A 20458-nucleotide genomic window follows, 5' to 3' on the forward strand; every position below is an offset into this window, starting at 1 on the left:
TAGTATTTTAACGAGTTAATATTTTATTGAAACAAGGGCCCATGTATTCGTCTTTTTTTTTTTATATTTATTTATTTATTATATATATTGTTGTGCGGGGAGGACCAATAGAAAAAAAGATAAATGATTTGATAATTGAATATCATCAATATAATTTATACAGACTTATAAATATACCAATACTAATGCGAATTAGCATTCAAACCCTAATACAGAAAAATCTCCTACACCACAATCGGTGTGGCGATGGAAACTAATCGTTTTTCCTCTACTATAATTCTAAGTCTAATTATCATTATTAATTGGGATTTTTTTTTTCTATTACAAACATTTCTTGGTTAAAGTAAATCCGTATGATTTGATTATATCGAATATCTACACCACAAAATAAAGTCAGTATAGAAACCAACAAACAAATACACAAAATGCACACACAAATGTTAAATTTCAATTGAACTATCCATTTTCAATGTAAAAATAAACAAAAATATATATATTTTATTATTATTTTTATCACTATCATTGATTTATTTATTATATTCATTTATTGAAAAAATAATAACAATAGTAGTAAAAGTAAAAGAAATATATATATAAAAATATATATATAAAAGAGAAAGAAAAGAAAAGTACATTTAAAAGAATAGAGTATTAAAATATCAGAATTGATGAAAGTGGAAATGAGAGATAAACTCAAGGCAGTAACGTACAGCTTCAATACATCGAAAGTAAAGAGAATAAACAAAAGGGGAGGAATCAGGCTCAGCCAAAATATCACAAAGAAAAATAAGAAAGACGAGTAGTAATAATAATAGTAATAGTAATAATAGCAGTAACGGTGGTAGTGGTGGTAGTGGTAGAGGTAGTAAATAGTAAATAGCAAATAGCAAATAATAATAAGTAGTAGGAGTAGTAGGAGTAGTAGGAGTAGTAGGAGTAGTAGGAGTAGGAGTAATGATAATAATGATAATAATAATAGAAATAGAAATAGAAATTTAAAATAAACTCTAAAGTAGTATGCAATTACTTAAAGTTAGGACCCTTTTCATCAGAATCCTGGTAGTTCTTTTTGATGTCAGTTGCAGCTGAGTTGGGGTTAAGAGTATCAGGAGAGACCTTTTCCTGCTGGACAGAGAAGTTGGATGGCATGCGACGGGATACAGGGCGGCTAGCCAGGCTGGGTACACGGGAAGAGCGGGGACGTTGGGCGAGCGACTCGGCGTCATGCTTGGAGTCATATAGAGAGACCGATCCGATATGAGAGGCGATGGACTTTGCGTCGTTTTGGAACTCTTGGGTGGAGAACAAGACTTCGATCTCCTCAAGAGACTTTCCTTTGGTCTCGGGGTACCAGAGATAGATGGGAACCAAGAAGATGACATTAAGGATACCAAACAGCAAAAAGGTCCAGTATTTGGCGTATTCAAACAGGACGGGTGCAATCATAGCAACAACAAAATTACCAAGCCAGTTGGCAGCAGTCGACATCGAGTTACCCTTGGCACGCAGAGCGGTGGAGAAGATCTCGGAGGGATAGAGCCAGGCAAGACCCAACCAGGCGGCACCGAATACAAAGTTATAAAGCATGACAAACAAAATGACACCAGGGGATGCCTTGGTGTTGCCGTTCTCGACAGCATATTGGCAGCCACCGACAACAAACAGAGTGACAGCCTGGCCGATAAGACCCCAGTACATGAGCCATCTGCGACCAAGACGATCAATGGTATAGATTGCAGTCAGGGCACCGATGAAGTAGACAATCGAATCAACACCGGCCATCAACATGGCCATTTCGGTGCTCATGCCAGCCTGCTTGAAGACGTCTGCGAGATAGTAACTGATGACATTGATACCACCAAACTGCTGGATGATCTGGCCACCCATACCCAACAGAACACGATAACGGTTGTTCATCTTGCCCTTTTTGAAGAGATCTTTGTATGAAGAAATGTTTTCACGGCGCTCGAGCTCAATACCATCGCGGATTTCTTCCCACTCGGCTACACAGCGGGGGTGATTGATATCGCAGTCAGACCAGAGACGGGACAAGACTTCTTTGCATTCGTCTTCATAGCCATGAGCTTGTAACCAACGAGGAGATTCGGGCAGGAAAAACGAAGCAGCGCCAAGAATGATAGCGAAGAACATTTGGAAAGCAAGAGGGAAGCGCCAGACGACCTCACCTTCGGCAAAGTAGAGACCATACTCGAGCCAGTAGGCAATTCCGACACCGACGGTCAAGAGAGAGGCTTCAAAGGCTACATGAGAGCCTCTGGACTTTGGTGGCGAGAGTTCTGCTTGGTAGACAGGGATTGTGGCGGTGTTCATTCCGTTTCCAACACCAGTGATAATACGGGCGACGATCATCATACCAGAGTTGACGGCAGCAGTCTGGAGGATGGCACCGATGATCAAGATGAGACAGCCAACACGGATAGTCTTACGACGGCCGAGTTTGTCACCAACTTTTCCTGTAGAAAGAGCACCGAACATACAACCGATTTCGTACAGGGCCACAATGGCACCAACGAGAGCTGAATTGTCTTGACTACCCATGGTAGCTTTGAAACCATCGTTCGCAACGACACCAGACATGACACCCTTTTATTTTATTTTTTAATTATAAAAATTTAAATCTGTTAATCATCTTTTTCAAACAGATCAAATCGAAAATGGACTTGAGAGCAAGTAAGAATAATAATGTATATATATATATATTTACCTGATCATAACCAAAGAGCAAGAACCCAATGGCTGCAAGTAGCGTGGTTGCCCGGAACAAGGCATCTCCTTTAAGCATTGTTGTTGATTTGTAAAATGTGTGTGTGTGTGTGTAGCTATTAGATTATAGAATTATTGATTAAAGAATACAATATACAATAATATATATATATATATATATTAAAAAATAAAAAGAGAAGAAGAAGAAGAGGAAGAAGAGGAAGAAGAAGTTATAACTCTAAAGGTTTTGCTGGGCTCCTTTATATACTTTCACCCTCGATTTGATTCCACGGATCAAGAATAAAATATACATATAAAAAAAGTGCCATTTCTATTATATAAATTTATAAAATACAATAAATATATATAATAAAAAAAAAAAAAGACTTGTGTTGGCGTTTGTGTTCGTGTGTGTTCGTGTGTTCTGCCTTTCTTTCTGCGATATGTATATGCGGGGTGTATCTTTAATTTTTTTTTTTTGCTGAGATATTAAAGTTTGTGCGACAGGTCAAAACAGATTCAAAATTTTCTACTGCACTTTTTGAGACCAATTTACGGACTTTGTAATGTATGCCGTACTTTAAAAAAAAAATTCTTTATTGCGGGGATCTGTGTTTTTATATATTTTTTATAACGTCCGCCAAGATCAACAATTTTTTAAAGAAGTGTATACACTTGTCAATTGTGTTTATTTTTTTTTTGGGATTTTTCACTTATACCACACTTTATACTCTATATACTTATAATATATAATTATGTATGAAATGTGCAAAGGCATGTATTGTGGATAATCAAAGCCAAAAGAAAACAAAATCAAATCAAATCAAATCAAATCAAATGAATGAATGAATGAATGAACGAATGAAAATACCCATGTACTTATTGATCTGTCTACAAAGTTCAATAGGTCATTGGTGAAAGATAGACGGAGAAATATCCGCTTATAGAGAGACAGAAACATTATCTTGCTTTCTTTACAGAACTCAAATTTCATGTTTTCTAAACTATTCATCAGCATAAATATGCTGCATTCAATCGTGTTTTTTTCGTTATATCATTTTTTAGTCATAACAAAAAATATACTTTTGAAAATGAGTAGGGTTTCAAAAATTACTATTCCATCAATGGTTCAAATCATTTATTTGATCTTATGGTTGAGGTATTTATGACATGGTTAAGTATGAATATCTCCATTATTGTTTCATTTTATTCCTTAAAAAAACACACACTTTTGCTCACAAAGGAAAATAATTAAAATTGTTATATAGTAATAGTGATATATGGTACATTTTACACACAAACACAAAATATAGATAAATAAATATTAGAATTTGTATTCTTATTTTCAGGCTGATATATTTCAAAGGTCAATATGATACAAAACAAAAAAAAATAGGGTTGTGTAATTTGGGTTTGACAAATATTATTACAAATAGTTCACAGAGTACAGGTGAACTTTTCTTACTGAATATACAAGCTATTTTTCTGTAATTTTATTTGGCTTTTGGTTTTTGGTTTTTCGTATAATTCTTCTTTGATTTCTCTAACCTAGTTGTTTAATCTAATTAGTAACTCCAGTAAATTCGATTCAATTCAATTCAATCCAATGGAATGGAAAAAAGAATACCAGGCATTTGTATTTTTGTATTTTTTTGTATATTTGTTTATTAATTGAGATATTGGTCAAAAATTATCCTCTCTTTAGAGAACCAATTGTAGTGCAGACAAGATATCAAGTTTCTTGCCTCCCAGATAAACTAACAATAATTTGGCAAAAAAGATGTTATTTAAGTCTATTAATAATTGCAAATGAAAAAGGTTCAGAGTAGTTGCTTGCGGCAGATCAAATTGGACCAAAAGAATGACTTAAACATCTTTGTTGATCTTTGTTCATTAGAATGACCAGACAGATCAGACTTTTTTTTTTTGGTTTTCAACAGTTGAATAGACTTTCATTTCTGGATCTGGCGGAGTATTATAACAGAGTCGGTGAATGTGTTTTATAGTCAGCGACTATATATTCAAAATCCGAAAAACTGGGACATTGTAATAGCTGTATACATTATACCATTGTCGTACTCAAAACGGGAGCTTCTGGGATTACCTTGGGTAAATTGTATGCTCAACTATAATTATTACTATATATATATATATTTATACGTCATATTGGCCAGGAACTCCTTGTACAATTTGTATACTGGTTTAAATGACCTTTAATCCAATTATTGCCTATCCAAGATTTTGCTATTTTGTAACTATATATCTTTCTTTCAAACACTGAACTCGTAATATTTCTTTATTCGTTTGTTTGTTTGTTTATTTATTTATTTATTTTTATTATAACTATGCATGTTGGTAAGACCAGATCTATAGAAATCGGTTGATAGTAATCATTCATATGATGGATCTACTGACGCAACAAGACAGAGTCTGTTATTTTCTCTCTAAATAAAATAATAAAAGAACCACCTTGGAAGTACAAGATATTGTTGTACTTTTGATTTTAACTTTATATGTATTTTCTCTATCTCTCTTAGTCATACTATCAAAAACAATTATTGAGTAAAATAACTAAATAGATAAATAAATAAAGGCTATACAAGGTGGGAGGGCCCCACATTTCGGAGCTGGATAGGCGTTGTAGGCGTGTATGATGGATATAGAAAACAATGCCTACTATATAAAAAGGCTTATTTTTTTAAAAGGAAAATACTTTGCTGAAACCCCGTATTTGATTGAAGGAAATAATATAAAAATAAAAATAAGAAGGGATTAAAAGGGACAAAAACGGGGTAAGAACTAACGCTGTAGGAAAATAAGAAAAAAAAAAAGAAAAAAAAATCGGAATATTAAATATTAAATATTGTATTTGAGTTGAAATACCAAATAACAGTTTCTTGGCCTATACTCATATCGATATATGTATTGAAGGCATATATCTATGGTTATTTTTCTTAGAGCCAGCACGTCCTTTCACTGAAGGTTATGAATAGATATTTAAACACAGACAAATAAGATTAGCAAGTAATAATAACCCTAATGTTAATAGTTGATATGAATACTTCTTTAACTGACATAACGAAAGAAGCAAATAAACAGACAAATAAGCGAATCGTCAGCAAGTACTGAAAGAATATGTTTCCTTCTGTTAGTTTAGATACATAAGACTGCTCCAAAATAAACCACCACAGTTCAAGGTTACGTGAAGATGAAATCATCATCAAAATCAAGCCTAATGTTCTTTAAGTTTATATATGCTTATAAGAAAGTGCACATATTGTGATTAATGCACTACTTATACTTGACCTTCAAAACATTAATGCTTACATCTCTTTGCTTTATTCTGTAGCTTTGTAACTTTGGATTACAAGTATATCTATAAAAAGCTTCAAAGTCTTCATTTTCATCATCCATTATTAAATTAAAATATATTAATTAAAATAAAAATGTGTACTGTGCTAATTCAAAAGTGATGTCAGCAAATTATTGGCCACAGTTAGTCCATTAGAATCACAAAAAATCATGCGTAATTCTTTAAAATTATATATTTATATTTTATATTTTTGAAAGCATACATACATAAACACACTCATATATCCATTTCATTTAATCTTATTGCTTCCATATCAGAATAATATTTACAGAATGAGTACTGATAGACGACGCAAGACTTTGCCAGTTGTTAAGACTGAGAATGACATTATTGAAGAAGTTGAGCAATCACGATGGCAAGAAGAGTTTACCGACGAGCCATTTTCTTTGACAGCTGATCCTTCAGCACAATACGAAGATCTTACCCATGAAGATTCAAATGAATTTGCATCCAGCTCACAGAACTCACAGTATTCCTCGAGCAGACCTAATTCTCCACAACCTCATTGGCTACAATTGTCGGCTGATGTTGATGAGACATTTCTCTTACGAACCCGTCACAGTCTTGGGTTGGATGTACCTGGTGCAGTACACACAATTGTACCACACAGTAAGAATTCTTTTTATCTTCTAGAAAAATAATTGATTGCATAGATACATAGACACGTACATATTAACTTTAACGAATGAATAAATAAATTAGAGCTGAGAAATGAAAGGCAACTGGATAGTAAACTGGCTATTGTCATGGGTAAGTCGTGTCAACATACGTTGTGTCAAAATAAAAGAAAGGAAGAAAAGAGAAAAAAGGTTGTAATCCGAGAAATCGATTTTTATTTTAGTGGGATTGCCTGCTCGTGGAAAGAGTTACCTTGTCAAAAAATTGCGACGTTATCTAAATTGGCTTCAATACGAGACAAAGGTGTGTTGAGCACATAAATATCCACACGATACACTATACTATACTATACTATAGGAACGTACACGCACACACACACACATACATATACATATATTGGATGGTGGGCTTACAATAGTGTAGATCTTTAATGTCGGTAATACTCGACGTGAACACGAGACCTCCCAAACAGAACAGAATGCAAAATTCTTTGACCCTGACAATGCTAGCATGAAGCAAGTGCGTGATGAACTAGCTATGGAAGTACTCGAGAATCTGGTAGAGTGGCTTAAAAATGGAGGGAGAGTAGCCATTCATGATGCAACAAACTCTACGTTGTCAAGGAGGTAGATATTTTTTTTCGGCAGGATCACAGTAAATCCTATGAATTTAGGCAAAACTAATTAACTTGCTTGATCAGAAAACTACTAATAGATCGTCTAAATATGGAGCCTGAGATCAAAGTGCTTATGTTGGAGTCGGTCTGCACAGACAAAAATGTATTTAACTCAAAACCTTTCTTTTTTCCTATTACTTTTCTATACATAATTCAGTGCATTAATGAGAAACATATATTATCTTGTGCATCTAACTTTATCTACCGGATAGATGTTGGAACGTAACTTCTTGCTTAAATTGTCCGGGCCAGATTACAGAGGCAAAGATCCAGCACGGGCCTTGGCTGATTTCAGATCTCGTGTAGCGAATTATGAAAAGGCCTATGAACCAATTGGTGATTGGGAAGAGGATCATGATATACAGTATTGCAAACTTATCAACGTAGGAAAGAAAGTAATTGCGTACAATATATCTGGCTACCTTCCTGGACAATGTATCTTTTACCTCATGAATTTTAACCTTGTAGGCAAGTTTACCAAATAATAATAGTAATGATACTAATACTAATACTGATACTGATACTGATAGTAGCAGTAGCCTTTACAATTTATCTTTATATGTATATATTACACTATAGGTAATAAGATAACTTATTCTATTCTTCTCTTTTTGTGTGTGCATATAGAGCGACAGATATTCCTGACTCGCCATGGTGAAAGTACGGACAATGTTTTGGGTCGTATTGGCGGAGATGCACCTGTAAGTAAAATAATAAAAAGATGGGATTAAAAAATAAATAAAAATAAAATTAGTAACAGATCGACCTCAATTTTTTTTTCACAGTTGTCACCTCGAGGAAAGAAGTTTGCAAAGGCACTTGCTAGATTTATCAAGCAGCAGCGACTAGCATTTGCATTGGAGATGGTAGAGAGTAAGAAGAGAGAAGACTGGCGAGCACACAAGGCAAACAAAAGTCCTATGCCAAGCACTCCACAAGAAGAGGTCAGGGCCAAGGTCAGGGCCGCTTCCAATTCCCAGTTTACAGTATGGACTAGTATGCTGAAAAGATCAACCGAGACGGGTGCTGCGTTTGACCCAGATGAATATGATGTCAAGGTTTGTGCTTCCTTGCTTTACCATACAGAGCATGGACTCATTGTTATCTGAGTACATACAGCACATTCGGTTCTTGAATGAAATCAATTCAGGTGTAAGTATTTTAGTGATAGTAGTAGCTATAAATTTCTTTTTTTTTGTGTGTGCTTGGCTGTATCGTTATCTCTTGACTAAATTCTATTGTCGAAACCAATAGTGCTGTGAGGGACTTACATACGAAGACATTCAAAAAGCCTATCCCGAGGAGTTCCACGCAAGGCAAGCAAACAAGCTTTACTATCGTTACCCAGGAATGGGCGGAGAATCATATATCGGTAGGTAACCAAAAAAAGACAGAATACAGAATTCTAGGCTGAATCATACCAAATTAGATGTGATTCACCGCTTACAGTCAATGATTATCGAACTTGAACGGATGACACAGTCCTGTCTTATCATTACCCACAGAGTAATTATGCGTATTCTTTTGGGCTATCTCCTGGACTGGACACAGACAGAGATGCCACACATGATGGTACCAATTCACACGTAAGAAAACGCAGACAAATAGATTGGTAGATAGATCGATAGATACGTTGAGTTTTGCTGGTCTTTTTATTCTTTTTTCTTTATTTAAAAATATTTTAGAGTTTATGAGATCCGACCCAAACCTTACGGCACTGAGCTAAAGAAATGGCAATATATAGAAGAAACAGACCGTTTTGAAGAATTCTAGGGTCAAGTTGTGTAGTACCTCCCCTTCTCCTCCTTAATGGATAGATAACACACACACACACATATATATATATATATATTAGACAATCAGACCCTTTTAAACATACAAACACACATTTTATACATACTATATACATATATACATATTATATATATGTATATCTATTGTGTATGGGTGTGTAAAACAGAAGAAACACCCTGGCTTCTAGTTATTTTCGTCAATTTTTAGGCAGTTTTTCTTTTTATTTAGTGTTTTTACCCGTTTCCCAGATCTCACCATTATATATATCTAATTATATATTGGACATCTCAAAAAGAAAGATTTTCAACATTGACTAGAAGCGTTTCACAGTTCTAGTAACCAAAAGAAAATATCATAAAGAAATAGATAATTCCTTTTTCCCTATTCTCCCTTGAGAGGGTTTTTCTTTTTAGTTGTTGTTATTAATCCAGTTAATATGTGCTTATCAATTTGGCTAAAGGTATCTTAGGAACACAAAAAATAAAATAAAAAGGCTATTGTATACTGTACCTCATCAAAAGGATAGTGTAAAGCCTTTGTATGCCAATTCATGACGTATAGTGGCCAATAAATAGAATCAAGCAAAACCGAGATTATTAAGATTTGTATATTTGTGTAGCGTTTGGGCTTATTTTGCAGAGAAACCATAAAAAAATTGCACACGCTAAAATAATATATATATATATATATATATATATAAACCCCCCACCACCAACAACACACAGATACATAGATACATATATGTACATTATAAAGAAATTGAGCTTATTGTAGGACAGGTTACAAGAATATATGTGACTTTTTTTTTTCTTTTCGTTCTTTTCTTATCGATGCCGCTTAGCAACTGTTATACTTTACACACATGCTTGTAAATGTTCACACTTTATAAAATAAATAAAATAATATCACCTCATTAACCCAAGTAAACATGAAACAATCAAAAAGACAAAGGTCCTGTAGGTTGCACATTCGGTAGCTAAAGGGACAGAGTCATGTAATTTATATATATATATATATATATTTATAAATAAGCTGTCGAATTACATTCCAAATAGTAAAGAAAAGATAGCGTAAGGTGTCTGTAGGCTTTGCAAAATGAAAAATATTTATGTGGTTTCAAATTCAAAAAATTAATAACAATAAAGCAATAGAAAACAAAGCATGTAAATATATATTATATATATATATTGGTTGGTTGGTTGGTATGGAAATAAACAAGATATATGAATATCTGTATGTATGTATATTTTGGAAATAAGCAAATACTCATTCCAATGAAATAAGCGACAATGGAAATATAAAAAATTGGGTAATATTATAGCGTATATACACCTTTTCTTTAAGATAGAGAAGAAAAAGAGAGGGAGTGAGAGGAAAATGAGAAGGCTTAAGTATAGCCATGCTATCACTCAACATTGTATCCCTGGCTAATAGCCTTGTTGAGCTGGATCTGCATGTTTCCAAGTCTATGCTCCATTTCACTTATAGTCATCTTACTCTTCTCTTGTTCTTGTTCCATGAGTTCAAGTCTTTTTTTCAAAAGTTCGACTTCATGGCTCTTTATCTCCAAAGCATCCGATTTCTTCATAAACCTGGTTTGCAGAAGATCAAACATATCCTAAGCAAATTCAAACAAATAAACATTATAAATACATAAATAAATAAATAAATAAATACTCACAGTAGCCTGTGCAAATAATTCAAACTCAAGTAATCTGTGAGCACTAGGTCTCTTTGCCGGATCCTTGTCCATCATCCAAAGTATAAGAGCGGACTATTAGGATACATATAAAAGCAATCATGAAAATAATTTTCTTGAGTTTAGCTTGTGATTTTTCAATTTTAAATTAATGTATACAAACCTCTTTTGGAAATCGTTTGACAAATCCATCGGGGAACAAACCATCCTTGAGTCTGTCTATGGCAGTTGCTCGCTCCATACCAGTAGTAAAAGGTTGATAGAGTTCAAAGAAGATAATCCCGAGCGAGTAGATATCAACCTTTTCATCATAAGCCTGCGCAGGGACAGCAAGTTGTTCAGGAGAGGCATACTGTGATACATAAATACAAATATGTGCAAGTGTTAATTTGCTCTGTTCAATGGCTGTTGAGGTTCTTAAAGTGTATTTACCGTACGTGTGCCAACACCAATCGTGCGAGTGCGCATAGGTAGTTTAGGTCGTTTCTTGAGTAAAGTTTGGCTAGTGGTCGTTCCATCGGGTATGTCCATATCCAATTGACTTTTGGGCTCTGACACTATTGAAGTGGGCAATACTATGGTTTTATCTCCAGTTTCGTCTAGCACAGTTGCAGCCAATCCAAAATCTCCTATTTTGGGTACCCAGTCTTCGCTGCATATACTCTTGCGCCGTGGAAGTTCTTCCGAAGGAACAGTCAGGCTGGATCTACGTGAAGTACGCCCATTTTCACTATGTGAAGAAGGCACACTAAGAAATATATTACTAGGCTTCAGATCACGATGAATCAATCCGCGATCATGAATATAGGCTGCTCCTTGAAGAATCTGAGAGAATAACAAGATATTCTTGTGACAGTCTATTGCATCAGTAGACCCTTCCTGATTTCTTGTCTTTATGTAATCAAACAAGGTTGCTAAGGTGATACAAAATTTTCGGTTTAGTTCTTTAGTTTCTTAAAATAATTATATATATATATATATATTCAAACTTACTAGGACAAAGCTGCATCTGAATAAACAGAGTCCAGCTACCTTGATCTTTTCTTTTCTTGCACTTGCTAGCTTGAGTACCGCTACTCAGAGAATATGTCCCAGATGAACAATTACGATTATTCACAAAAGACTTGCTTTGGTTGAATGAATCTGAGAAAGCGTCCACCGAAGGTTCAGCAGAACCAGTTTCAAACACAATGCCCATATCAGAAGGTTCTTCCCAATTGATGTGCTGCTGTTGTTCGGCCACAGAGAATGTTGCCACAGAAGATGTGTCATCACCGGTCGTGCAACAAGAGCTGTCGCCGGCTGGAGATTCGTACTGACTAGCCTCGGTGCGATTGTCTAGAAACTCACTTTCGTCCGAATCTTCAGAAGATTTGTGGATTGCATTAGAGTCATCGTATTCAAGCCAAGATGCATAATAGCGAATCACGTTCTGATGCTCAAGTCGGGCAAGATTCTTTATCTCTCGAAATATCTTTTCATAGGGATTGTCTTTTCCAAACTCTTCTTCAAGATCTTGTCCTAGCCGAATCTTTTTGACAGCATATTCAATCCCATCAAGCTTATTACGTGCTTTCCATGCGCTCGCAAAGCCACCTTTGCCTAGTAATCCTAGTTCCACAAAGTCATTTCTGTACCTTGAGTTGTGCACACTCAGGTTGTAAAACACATTTCCTTTTGAAAACAGATCCACAGCCTTTTCATTGCTCGGTTCTCCATTTTCTGAATTGGGAGACATTAAAGACAGAGTGTCAAAGTTCAAGGGGTTGAGCCTATCATTTGAACTCTGGTCGGTTCTGGCGCCGGTGTCGGGCAACGTCAACCGCTGATCATTTCCAATTCTCGGGACATGTTGATTGTTAACTGTCTGCACAGCCGTGTAAAATAACTTGCGAAACGCCTGTTGAAAAGTAGATCGAACACTGGCTACTTCATCGACGAACTCAGCATCAATAAAGCCCAATGAGCGTAGTGTCTGGCAAATAAGAAAAAACACGCGATGATTTGCATCAGGAGAATCTCCATAGGTATTACAGAAATATTCAATCAAAGCCACGAGGAGCATTTTTGTTTGATTACGCCTTGATGGGGATCCACGCATCGTTTGTCGTAATTGAAAATCAGGGTCTTTCGGCTTGAAATCGTCATTGCTAGGCCAGTTTGGATATGAAAGATCTGCAATTGGTTATTACCGAGCCTTTAACAGTCGATTGATGAAATTACCTGTAGGAAGTGTGGTTCTAGTTGGATTACTGTTTGAGAAACCAGACCTTGAACATTCCGGACTGGATTCAGGAGAATCTGTCAATAATGAAATAGAGTGTGGGGAAGGTAGGTCACCAATAGTAACCCTATGGCTTCTGGGACTTTCTTTTACTGCCATTCCGTTCAATTCAAAGGAGCTTTTTTTGTTTTCGTTTTTATTTTTACTCTCGAGAAATAAAAGAATAGTTAAAGAGCTTTGAGAACATATATGCTATATTCCTTGATTTTTTATTGGTTAAAAAATAAGTTAGTTTCCTATGGATTGTTGCAGAAGGCCTGACATTAAAATTTACAACAGAAATGTTTTACAATGGTATTGCTGGCTTGCGATATATACTTTTAGCAAACGATAGGCGAGAAATGAGGTGACCCATTAAAGTCATATATTTATATATATAATAGAAATTACGTATATTATTATCTGCGTAAACCCAAGCCGATACTCTTGTTATTCTTTTCTCTCTTTTTTAGGAAAAATAAGAACTCAAAATAAGACATACAGTGATTGTGTATGTGTATGTGTAGGTATTTTTCTTTTGTTTTATACCATTGTATTGTAAGCCACAAAATATAACTGACAAATACTTTGATAATAAAATGAAAATGATTATCGAAGCTGGCTTTAGTAGATTAATATGGTTTTTGAATAATATGGTTAAAGGATAACCTGTCTACTGTTCTTGCCTACAAGGTTCTCAAAAGAACTTATTTAATATATTAGGTAAAGTTCTTGAGAAATGTATGCCTAGCGACTTTTTCAAATCAAACAATTTAAACAACAAAATATATAAAAAAAATACCGTGAAGTTATCTACATTCATACTATAGCACTTGCGTAAAATATGTATGGGGTGGACAGGATAAAAAAAAGTAGGAACAAGTTCAAGAATGTAAGTCCTATTATTGGATTAGAGTTTAAAGAAACAGAGACTTTGAACTTTCAAAACGAAGTCAAAAAAGTTCAAACGATTTTGACTGGCTGGTCTCCTTCTATTGTCAATTACATTAAAAAAAAACATGCTTTTGATAGAAGAGATGTTATTGTAAGTACTTGCTTTTATCTAATATATATTTGAACCTTTGAACATTTTAGTATATCCACACCAATTGTGTAAAATCGATAGTATATAAATTTCAGCTATCATTCGGGCCCGACGTTTCTGTAGAGTATTAAAAATATTCTAAACACTGCTTTCCATTGTGTATTGGACTCCTGGAAAGTGACTATGGTCCAGCCTTCAATGGTGGCAGAGTACCTTTAAGCAAAAAAAATGTGCCCTGAAGAAATTAGTGAAAAACCTGTTATTAAACCTTCTTTTCTTTTATATATTCATCCTATAAGCATCAGATATCTAAATAACATAATTTTATTTCAGAAGAAACAAGACTGCTACTTCTACCATTACAGAATAGTATTTATAAAAACAATGTTAATAATGTCTCAATAGAAATCACTTTAACATGAATACTATCAATAAAGAATTAGTTCTTGTCGACAGAAATAAATATTATTCTGCTCAAAAAGATTTTATTACTACACCAATCAATGGCTATGTCAACATGAATGTAGCAATCTTTAAGATGCAAGAGTATGCACTTTCTAACAATCTCACTCTTGTAACCAAAGACCATAAACCAACCCGAGTTTACTTAAGGTGCACCAGGGGTGGTCATTATAGAAACACTCATAAAATTGAAGATTGTGGTTGTGTTAAAACTCGTCCTAGCTCAAAAACTGGATGTCCGTATACGATAAAACTATCATACAAAAAAGGAATCAGGTGATATTTTCCCTTGAAAGCTTCCAACGAAATGGGAGCTTCCATAATCATCTTCTTTGATGACAAATGCTTGGAACCAACTTTTAAAGGGGGATTGTTGAGAGTTGCTGCTTAAGATGTTAAGCAAATTTCTAAGCTTGTAGAGACAAAGGCCAAGACTTGTGAGATCCAAAGGATTATCATGGATGAAACAGATGATGTTTATATGCTGTAAGTTAGCAATACAAGCAATATCAAGACTGCTTTTGCTTGAGTTTCTAGCCCTGTTACCCAGAATGCAGAAACTAGACTTGTTGAGATGATGGAAGCAAAAGTTTTCTAAACACACAACGACATCAATGGAGGCAATTCACTGGAAATGGTATTTTTTATCATCTAAAAGATGATGGAGAGAGCTCGCTGCTTCTCGGAAGTTATGATGGTTGATGCGACATATTTTATCAATAACTTGGAGATGCCCCTGATTTGCGTGGAAGGTATCTACAATCTTGGAGGAGAAACCCTCAAATCTTTCTCAATTGCCTTTGCCTGTGTCTCTAATGAACAGCAAGGCACATATCTTTGGTTCCTTCAGCAACTCGAGTCTTTTGTTTTCAAAGGAAAGACACTGATCACAGTGTCTGTGACAGACAAGTGCGCTGCATTGATGAACGCTCTGGACAGTGTATTTCCAGATAAAAATAAGATGCTTTGCTATTGACACATGTTAAATAGCGTGGAGAAGGCTCTTTTGGAAAAAGTAGGCTTGGAAGAAAGGAAGGAATAGCTTACAGGATACATAGCCAGCATGATCCATAATACAACCAAGAAAGAGTTTGACTTAGCTCTCAACAAGTTCAACAAAGTTTCTGATAGTACGAAGGTAAAAAATGGCAAGCAAAAAGTGCCAGCTGCAGTTTACTTCAATGACAAGTGGGTTGTATGTAAGGAGAAGTGGGTAGGCTACCTTACTTCCAAATTGATGCATTTTGGGTGTACAACGTCGCGAAGAGTGGAAAGTGCACATCATGCTTTGAAAAGAAGTATATCTGCTATAGAATCTCTGGACCTTGCCTTCGAGAGTATTGAAAGATACATCGAAAGTCTTTCTCAAGCCTTTCGAAATGTAGAGGTAAGGGAATCTATGACGGTTGACCCTCTTGTTGAACGAAACAATCTTTCATCCAAGCTACTCATGAAGGTGTCAAAGCGAGCTTTACTTTTGGTAGACCAGGAGATTCGGGTTGTGTGTGACAGCAGTACTTATTGCAAATGTATGAACAAGCTTCAATATGGTTTACCTTGCCGCCATTGTTTGCCTGCTGGAAGGGAAATATGTATTTCCGATATTCCTGAAATGTGGCTGATTGAACCTAGAATGGCGAAACAAGCCAAAAATACTCTCGAAGAAACAATCAGAGTTGATAAAAAACCAGAGGTGTGGATGGAGGAGATAATTAAACTTGAGACACTTTTTCGCTCTTGTGAGGGTAGCCAGCAAGTAGCTAAACTCTTGAATAAGATCAAGAATGTTACTTCTGAATTCGAAGGCAAAACTGGGAACCCTTCGATTAACTTTCAAGCCCCAGAAAAAATCAAGTACCCTGACAAACGGAATGATAGTGCACGTCCAACGTACCTCCCCAAATAATTTGGTCAGGAAAACTGGAGGAAGATCAGTGTTTCGTCTGGTCATGTAAGATAAAAAAAAATAACGTAACAAATTATTGATATGTATCTTGAAATACTAGGCTGGCCTTAAGGCAATGGTTAGGTTGAGACCCAGAATGAGGGAAGGAAATCCTGTAGCTACACAAAAAACAAAACAAAAGCAAACAAGAGTCTCTCGACCCAGGTAATATGCTTTCTTATTTTACAGTGTGATTGAATCCATAAAGAAAAATATCGTCTTATACTTATATGCTTTTTAGTTTCTGCCCCCCAAAAAAATGGGTTGATAAGACCTGTCACCGCTCTAGAAGATTACCAGTATGATAAGCGCACCTCTGTTGGCAAGAGGGTTAAATTCCAGCCCGGTTTTCCTGTCTCTCATGAGATAGTCGGTGTCGTTAAGGGTGGGTTTAACCTGACTGCTGATGGGCGGCGTGGTTTTCGGGTACTTGCCCACTTGATCTATAAAGATCAAAACAAATTCCCTCTTGTAAAAAGAGATATGATTTCTGTCTTGCCAAAATACAAGGAGACATATGCAAATACATTTGGAACTGATATTAAATAATTAAAAGACATCATAAAACATGGTTTTGATCTTTGCATCAACAATAACAACACCAACACCAACTTCATCCCAGCATGTTTAGATGCTAGTATGTGTTTTAATACATCCGACTGTGCTCAACTAGCTTCAGACACATATATACGACCAGTCTGTGCCTACTCATATAGCCCCAACACCACTTCTGTGTCGTTTCTTCCCTTTGCTCATCCCAAAAACACCTCAAAACAGCAACAACCTCTGATTTTTAATCATGTTAACAATAACGACTGGACAACAGTAAACCTTTCCCGCAATATCTCAAGGAAATGGCCAATTATTCCTGAGTTATTCCTTTTGGGCTGTGTCAGAAACCAGATTCCCAACAGCTTTGATACTTACTGGAACAAGTTTAAAGAGTTCAATAAGTATGATTACAGAAATGGCATGCTCTCTTTTCTTTCCGATCAAGAGGGACCTATTGATCTCACTATAAAATAATCTATTTTTTTCTTCTATTTTTCTTTTATTATATTATATTTTATTAGTTAGACAATCTTGTTTAAACCTTTATAAATCTTATCAATCTGTTTCTTTGCGTCCACATAAACTATCTATCACTTGCGAGTTAAATGACTCTCCTCTCTGTTTTTTCATAGAAATCATTTGTGGGAAGTACTTTACCCTTCGAGTTACACTTATATCCAGCGAATTAAAAAGCATAAATGTCGAATAGTGTTACATAGATTTAACCAAACTATCTTCAGATATCTTATCTTATGCATTTCTATCTATCTATTTTATAAATTCAAGTGTTGGCTCTCTATAACTTTGGATCCAAGTAGTATATAGATATAATTGTGTGTTAGAAGTTTTGGTTGAATTGAATATCTTGATCATGAGAATACTAACATAATATCTCAAAAATTTGCACTTTCTCAATAAAAGAAAATATTGTATTTGCTTGTAGAATCACTTTTTTCTCATTTGTTTTCTATGAAACTTTTACTGAATTTATATGCTATTTGAATATATGTAATTAGAGACTTTTTTTTTGGCCTTTTGTGAATATTTTTTTTTATTTTTTTGTATCTTTGATAAAATATCTCATGTACATGTTGTAAGGAAATAATAAAGAGTTTTTACAGAAGAAATAAAAACAAAAACATGAATTTTGTAAAGATATATTAGCTTAACTATAATGCAAACTTTCTTAGGCATAAAAGGCTGCATTACCTTTATATCCATTATGAAAGTTTTTGAAAAAAGATGCAAATTACATGGTTTATAATCTTTTCCACTTAAATCACACAAAATGAAAATATATGATTTATGTCTCAAGTTAAATCGTGAAAGTATGACTTGTCAGCAACCATAGGTATGTGATTTGTTGACGGGAACCAAATTAGTCGTGTTTGGGACACGACGTTGTGTCTCTCGGGCACAACATTTACAAATTGTATATTTTGTATACACTGCTATAAAAAAATAAAACTTTTAACAGAATTGCTACTCAAGTACAGCTAGGAATTCGAATATATTAAATAAAGAAATAATTTGTTCATGAATAAAATTATTTATATTTTAATAAATTGATTTTACTCATACAAACTACTTTGGGTGGTCAGGGACCAGATAAGATTGCTGGATGACGGACAAGTCACTCTTTATGAGACCGGTAAATGCTAAAGTGCGGAGGTCCAATAAACGTAGTGCTCCAGAGAAACGTTGTGCCCAAGAGGAAAAGTGTCTTGCCCGAATAACTAGCGCTTGCTTTTTTATTATATATATATATACTTTATACAGCAAAAAAATCCAAAAAGATAAAATTTATAAGCACTTTTAAGAGCATCTTCAGCAGTCCACTTTATCTCCACTTTTACATTAAATTTAAAGATTTAGCTAAAGTTTGTCCTCCCAGCAGTTCGATTAAATTCACTTTAAATATAACAGTCCCTTTTCTTTATCTTCCTATTAAATTTAATAGGAAGATAAAATTTATTGATGAAAACGCTCTCAAAATTTATTTAAAGAAAAAGATAAATCGAACTGCTGGGAAAATTGACCTTTTCTTTAGCTAAAGTAGCGGTGTTTAACTCTAGATAAATTAAAAGTTCTCTCACTGCTGAAGTTGCTCTAAGTAGGTAAAAAAAATTAGTAAATTTACTAGTAATGTTTTTGTAAACCTTTTTTTTTGGAAGAAAGATTGTGGCTTTATTTGTACTCCACTCTTTGCTTCCAGTGTATGCTTGTAATGTCAGAATATAGGACGGCTTTCTTCATATAAACGTTTATACAAGCTGATATTCTGTTATGTAGAGCATATATAGATATATAGCTATTCTATAATGTCTCTTATGCTAAATAATATTCTCTTTTCTTTAAAAAAAATATCTCTAACTTTTGAACACTCCAAATTGATGCCTTTTGGAGTGTCTGGTTTATGTATTCAACTAAAAAAAATTGTACTTTTAGAAACAACTCGTATTTTTGCTATTGGGCATTTAAAGAGCTTATTGAAGTGGTGCAAGTTTCCCGAATTTCAGGGTTCTATGCTTTTTGAGAGTAAAAAAATCGGATATTTTGATCAAAATTCGAGTAATTGTAATATAATAAACCTCGAAGAGGTGGATCACAATGTGTCTCACCAGGTTACTTAAAGCCAAAAAAAACATTGCTTATTTGATTCTATTTTTAATTTTCTATAATTGAAAAGCTATGATTACCATTGGTGTGCATTTGCATATGCTTGTAGAAATCTTAAAAAATATCATTTCCAGTACACTCATATTTAATCAACCATAGAAAAGGTTCATTTATACAAAGGCTCCGTGCTTCAAACTAAAATAGTCTCAAGCGAACCAAAGCTAGACTATGAACCTCAAAATAATAAGTGGAATCATACTATACAGTACTGTAGCGCATTATATTGTATTACAAAACAAAAGTTATAAATCAAAGCCTTTAATCCAACAGAGTATTATTTCTAGGTTATTCGTGCATCCAGTTGAGTTTGGTATACAAGCGCAAAATATCAAAAGCACTAGATCCTATAAATCGATAATTAGTAATCGATAGCGTCTTGCTCCCAACCAAACAAAACCTATACATTCAGTAGCAGTAGATTGTCTCTTTGCTTTCATATTGTGCCGTCAGTCAGTCTGAGCAATATCAGAAAAAAATAGTAAATAAGCAGAGCCTTTAAAAGGTGATTTATATATATGTAATAGCCATTTTACTAGCTTGATCTATCTGTGACCAGGCTAGCACAATTGCAAGCACCACTACTTTTTCATGGTGTATAATGTAACTTATATAAATAATTATAATTATC

The 20458-nt window shown here is 34.6% G+C and overlaps 6 protein-coding genes across 6 annotated transcripts; 3 read left to right on the forward strand and 3 right to left on the reverse strand.

Moving 5' to 3' along the window:
• Positions 1–500: 500 nt before the first annotated feature.
• Positions 501–2928, reverse strand: PHYBLDRAFT_126491 (hypothetical protein). Its single transcript, XM_018429109.1, has 2 exons — positions 2726–2928; positions 501–2604 (listed from the first exon to the last, which is right to left on the reverse strand). Exons 1-2 carry the CDS (start codon positions 2801–2803, stop codon positions 1024–1026), a joined length of 1659 nt encoding a protein of 552 aa, XP_018288156.1. The 5' UTR covers positions 2804–2928; the 3' UTR covers positions 501–1023.
• A 3382-nt stretch (positions 2929–6310) lies between these two features.
• On the forward strand, positions 6311–9292 carry PHYBLDRAFT_135261 (hypothetical protein). Its single transcript, XM_018429707.1, has 13 exons — positions 6311–6706; positions 6800–6847; positions 6939–7018; positions 7139–7341; positions 7416–7494; positions 7604–7855; positions 8021–8092; positions 8177–8257; positions 8348–8449; positions 8511–8543; positions 8646–8763; positions 8821–8977; positions 9077–9292. The coding sequence occupies exons 1-13, from the start codon at positions 6370–6372 to the stop codon at positions 9162–9164; spliced, it is 1650 nt and encodes a 549-aa protein (XP_018288157.1). The 5' UTR covers positions 6311–6369; the 3' UTR covers positions 9165–9292.
• Positions 9293–10268: 976 nt separating this feature from the next.
• PHYBLDRAFT_182481 (hypothetical protein) lies at positions 10269–13321 on the reverse strand. The gene is made up of 6 exons (XM_018438628.1): positions 13108–13321; positions 11878–13059; positions 11317–11798; positions 11048–11236; positions 10867–10959; positions 10269–10803 (listed from the first exon to the last, which is right to left on the reverse strand). Exons 1-6 carry the CDS (start codon positions 13265–13267, stop codon positions 10591–10593), a joined length of 2319 nt encoding a protein of 772 aa, XP_018288158.1. The 5' UTR covers positions 13268–13321; the 3' UTR covers positions 10269–10590.
• Positions 13322–16287: 2966 nt separating this feature from the next.
• PHYBLDRAFT_171506 (hypothetical protein) lies at positions 16288–17148 on the forward strand (the record flags this gene model as incomplete). Its single annotated transcript, XM_018436618.1, has 2 exons — positions 16288–16537; positions 16841–17148. The coding sequence occupies 2 exons, from the start codon at positions 16288–16290 to the stop codon at positions 17146–17148; spliced, it is 558 nt and encodes a 185-aa protein (XP_018288159.1).
• Positions 17149–17238: 90 nt separating this feature from the next.
• Positions 17239–17860, forward strand: PHYBLDRAFT_171507 (hypothetical protein; the record flags this gene model as incomplete). The annotated part of the gene is made up of 2 exons (XM_018436619.1): positions 17239–17552; positions 17677–17860. 2 exons carry the CDS (start codon positions 17239–17241, stop codon positions 17858–17860), a joined length of 498 nt encoding a protein of 165 aa, XP_018288160.1.
• Positions 17861–18735: 875 nt separating this feature from the next.
• On the reverse strand, positions 18736–19913 carry PHYBLDRAFT_171508 (hypothetical protein; the record flags this gene model as incomplete). Its single annotated transcript, XM_018436620.1, has 4 exons — positions 18736–18897; positions 19191–19260; positions 19422–19432; positions 19851–19913. The coding sequence occupies 4 exons, from the start codon at positions 19911–19913 to the stop codon at positions 18736–18738; spliced, it is 306 nt and encodes a 101-aa protein (XP_018288161.1).
• Between the last annotated feature and the right edge of the window lie 545 nt (positions 19914–20458).

This window comes from Phycomyces blakesleeanus (genome assembly GCF_001638985.1).
Source record: "Phycomyces blakesleeanus NRRL 1555(-) unplaced genomic scaffold PHYBLscaffold_19, whole genome shotgun sequence".
Taxonomy (NCBI): Eukaryota; Fungi; Mucoromycota; class Mucoromycetes; order Mucorales; family Phycomycetaceae; genus Phycomyces; species Phycomyces blakesleeanus.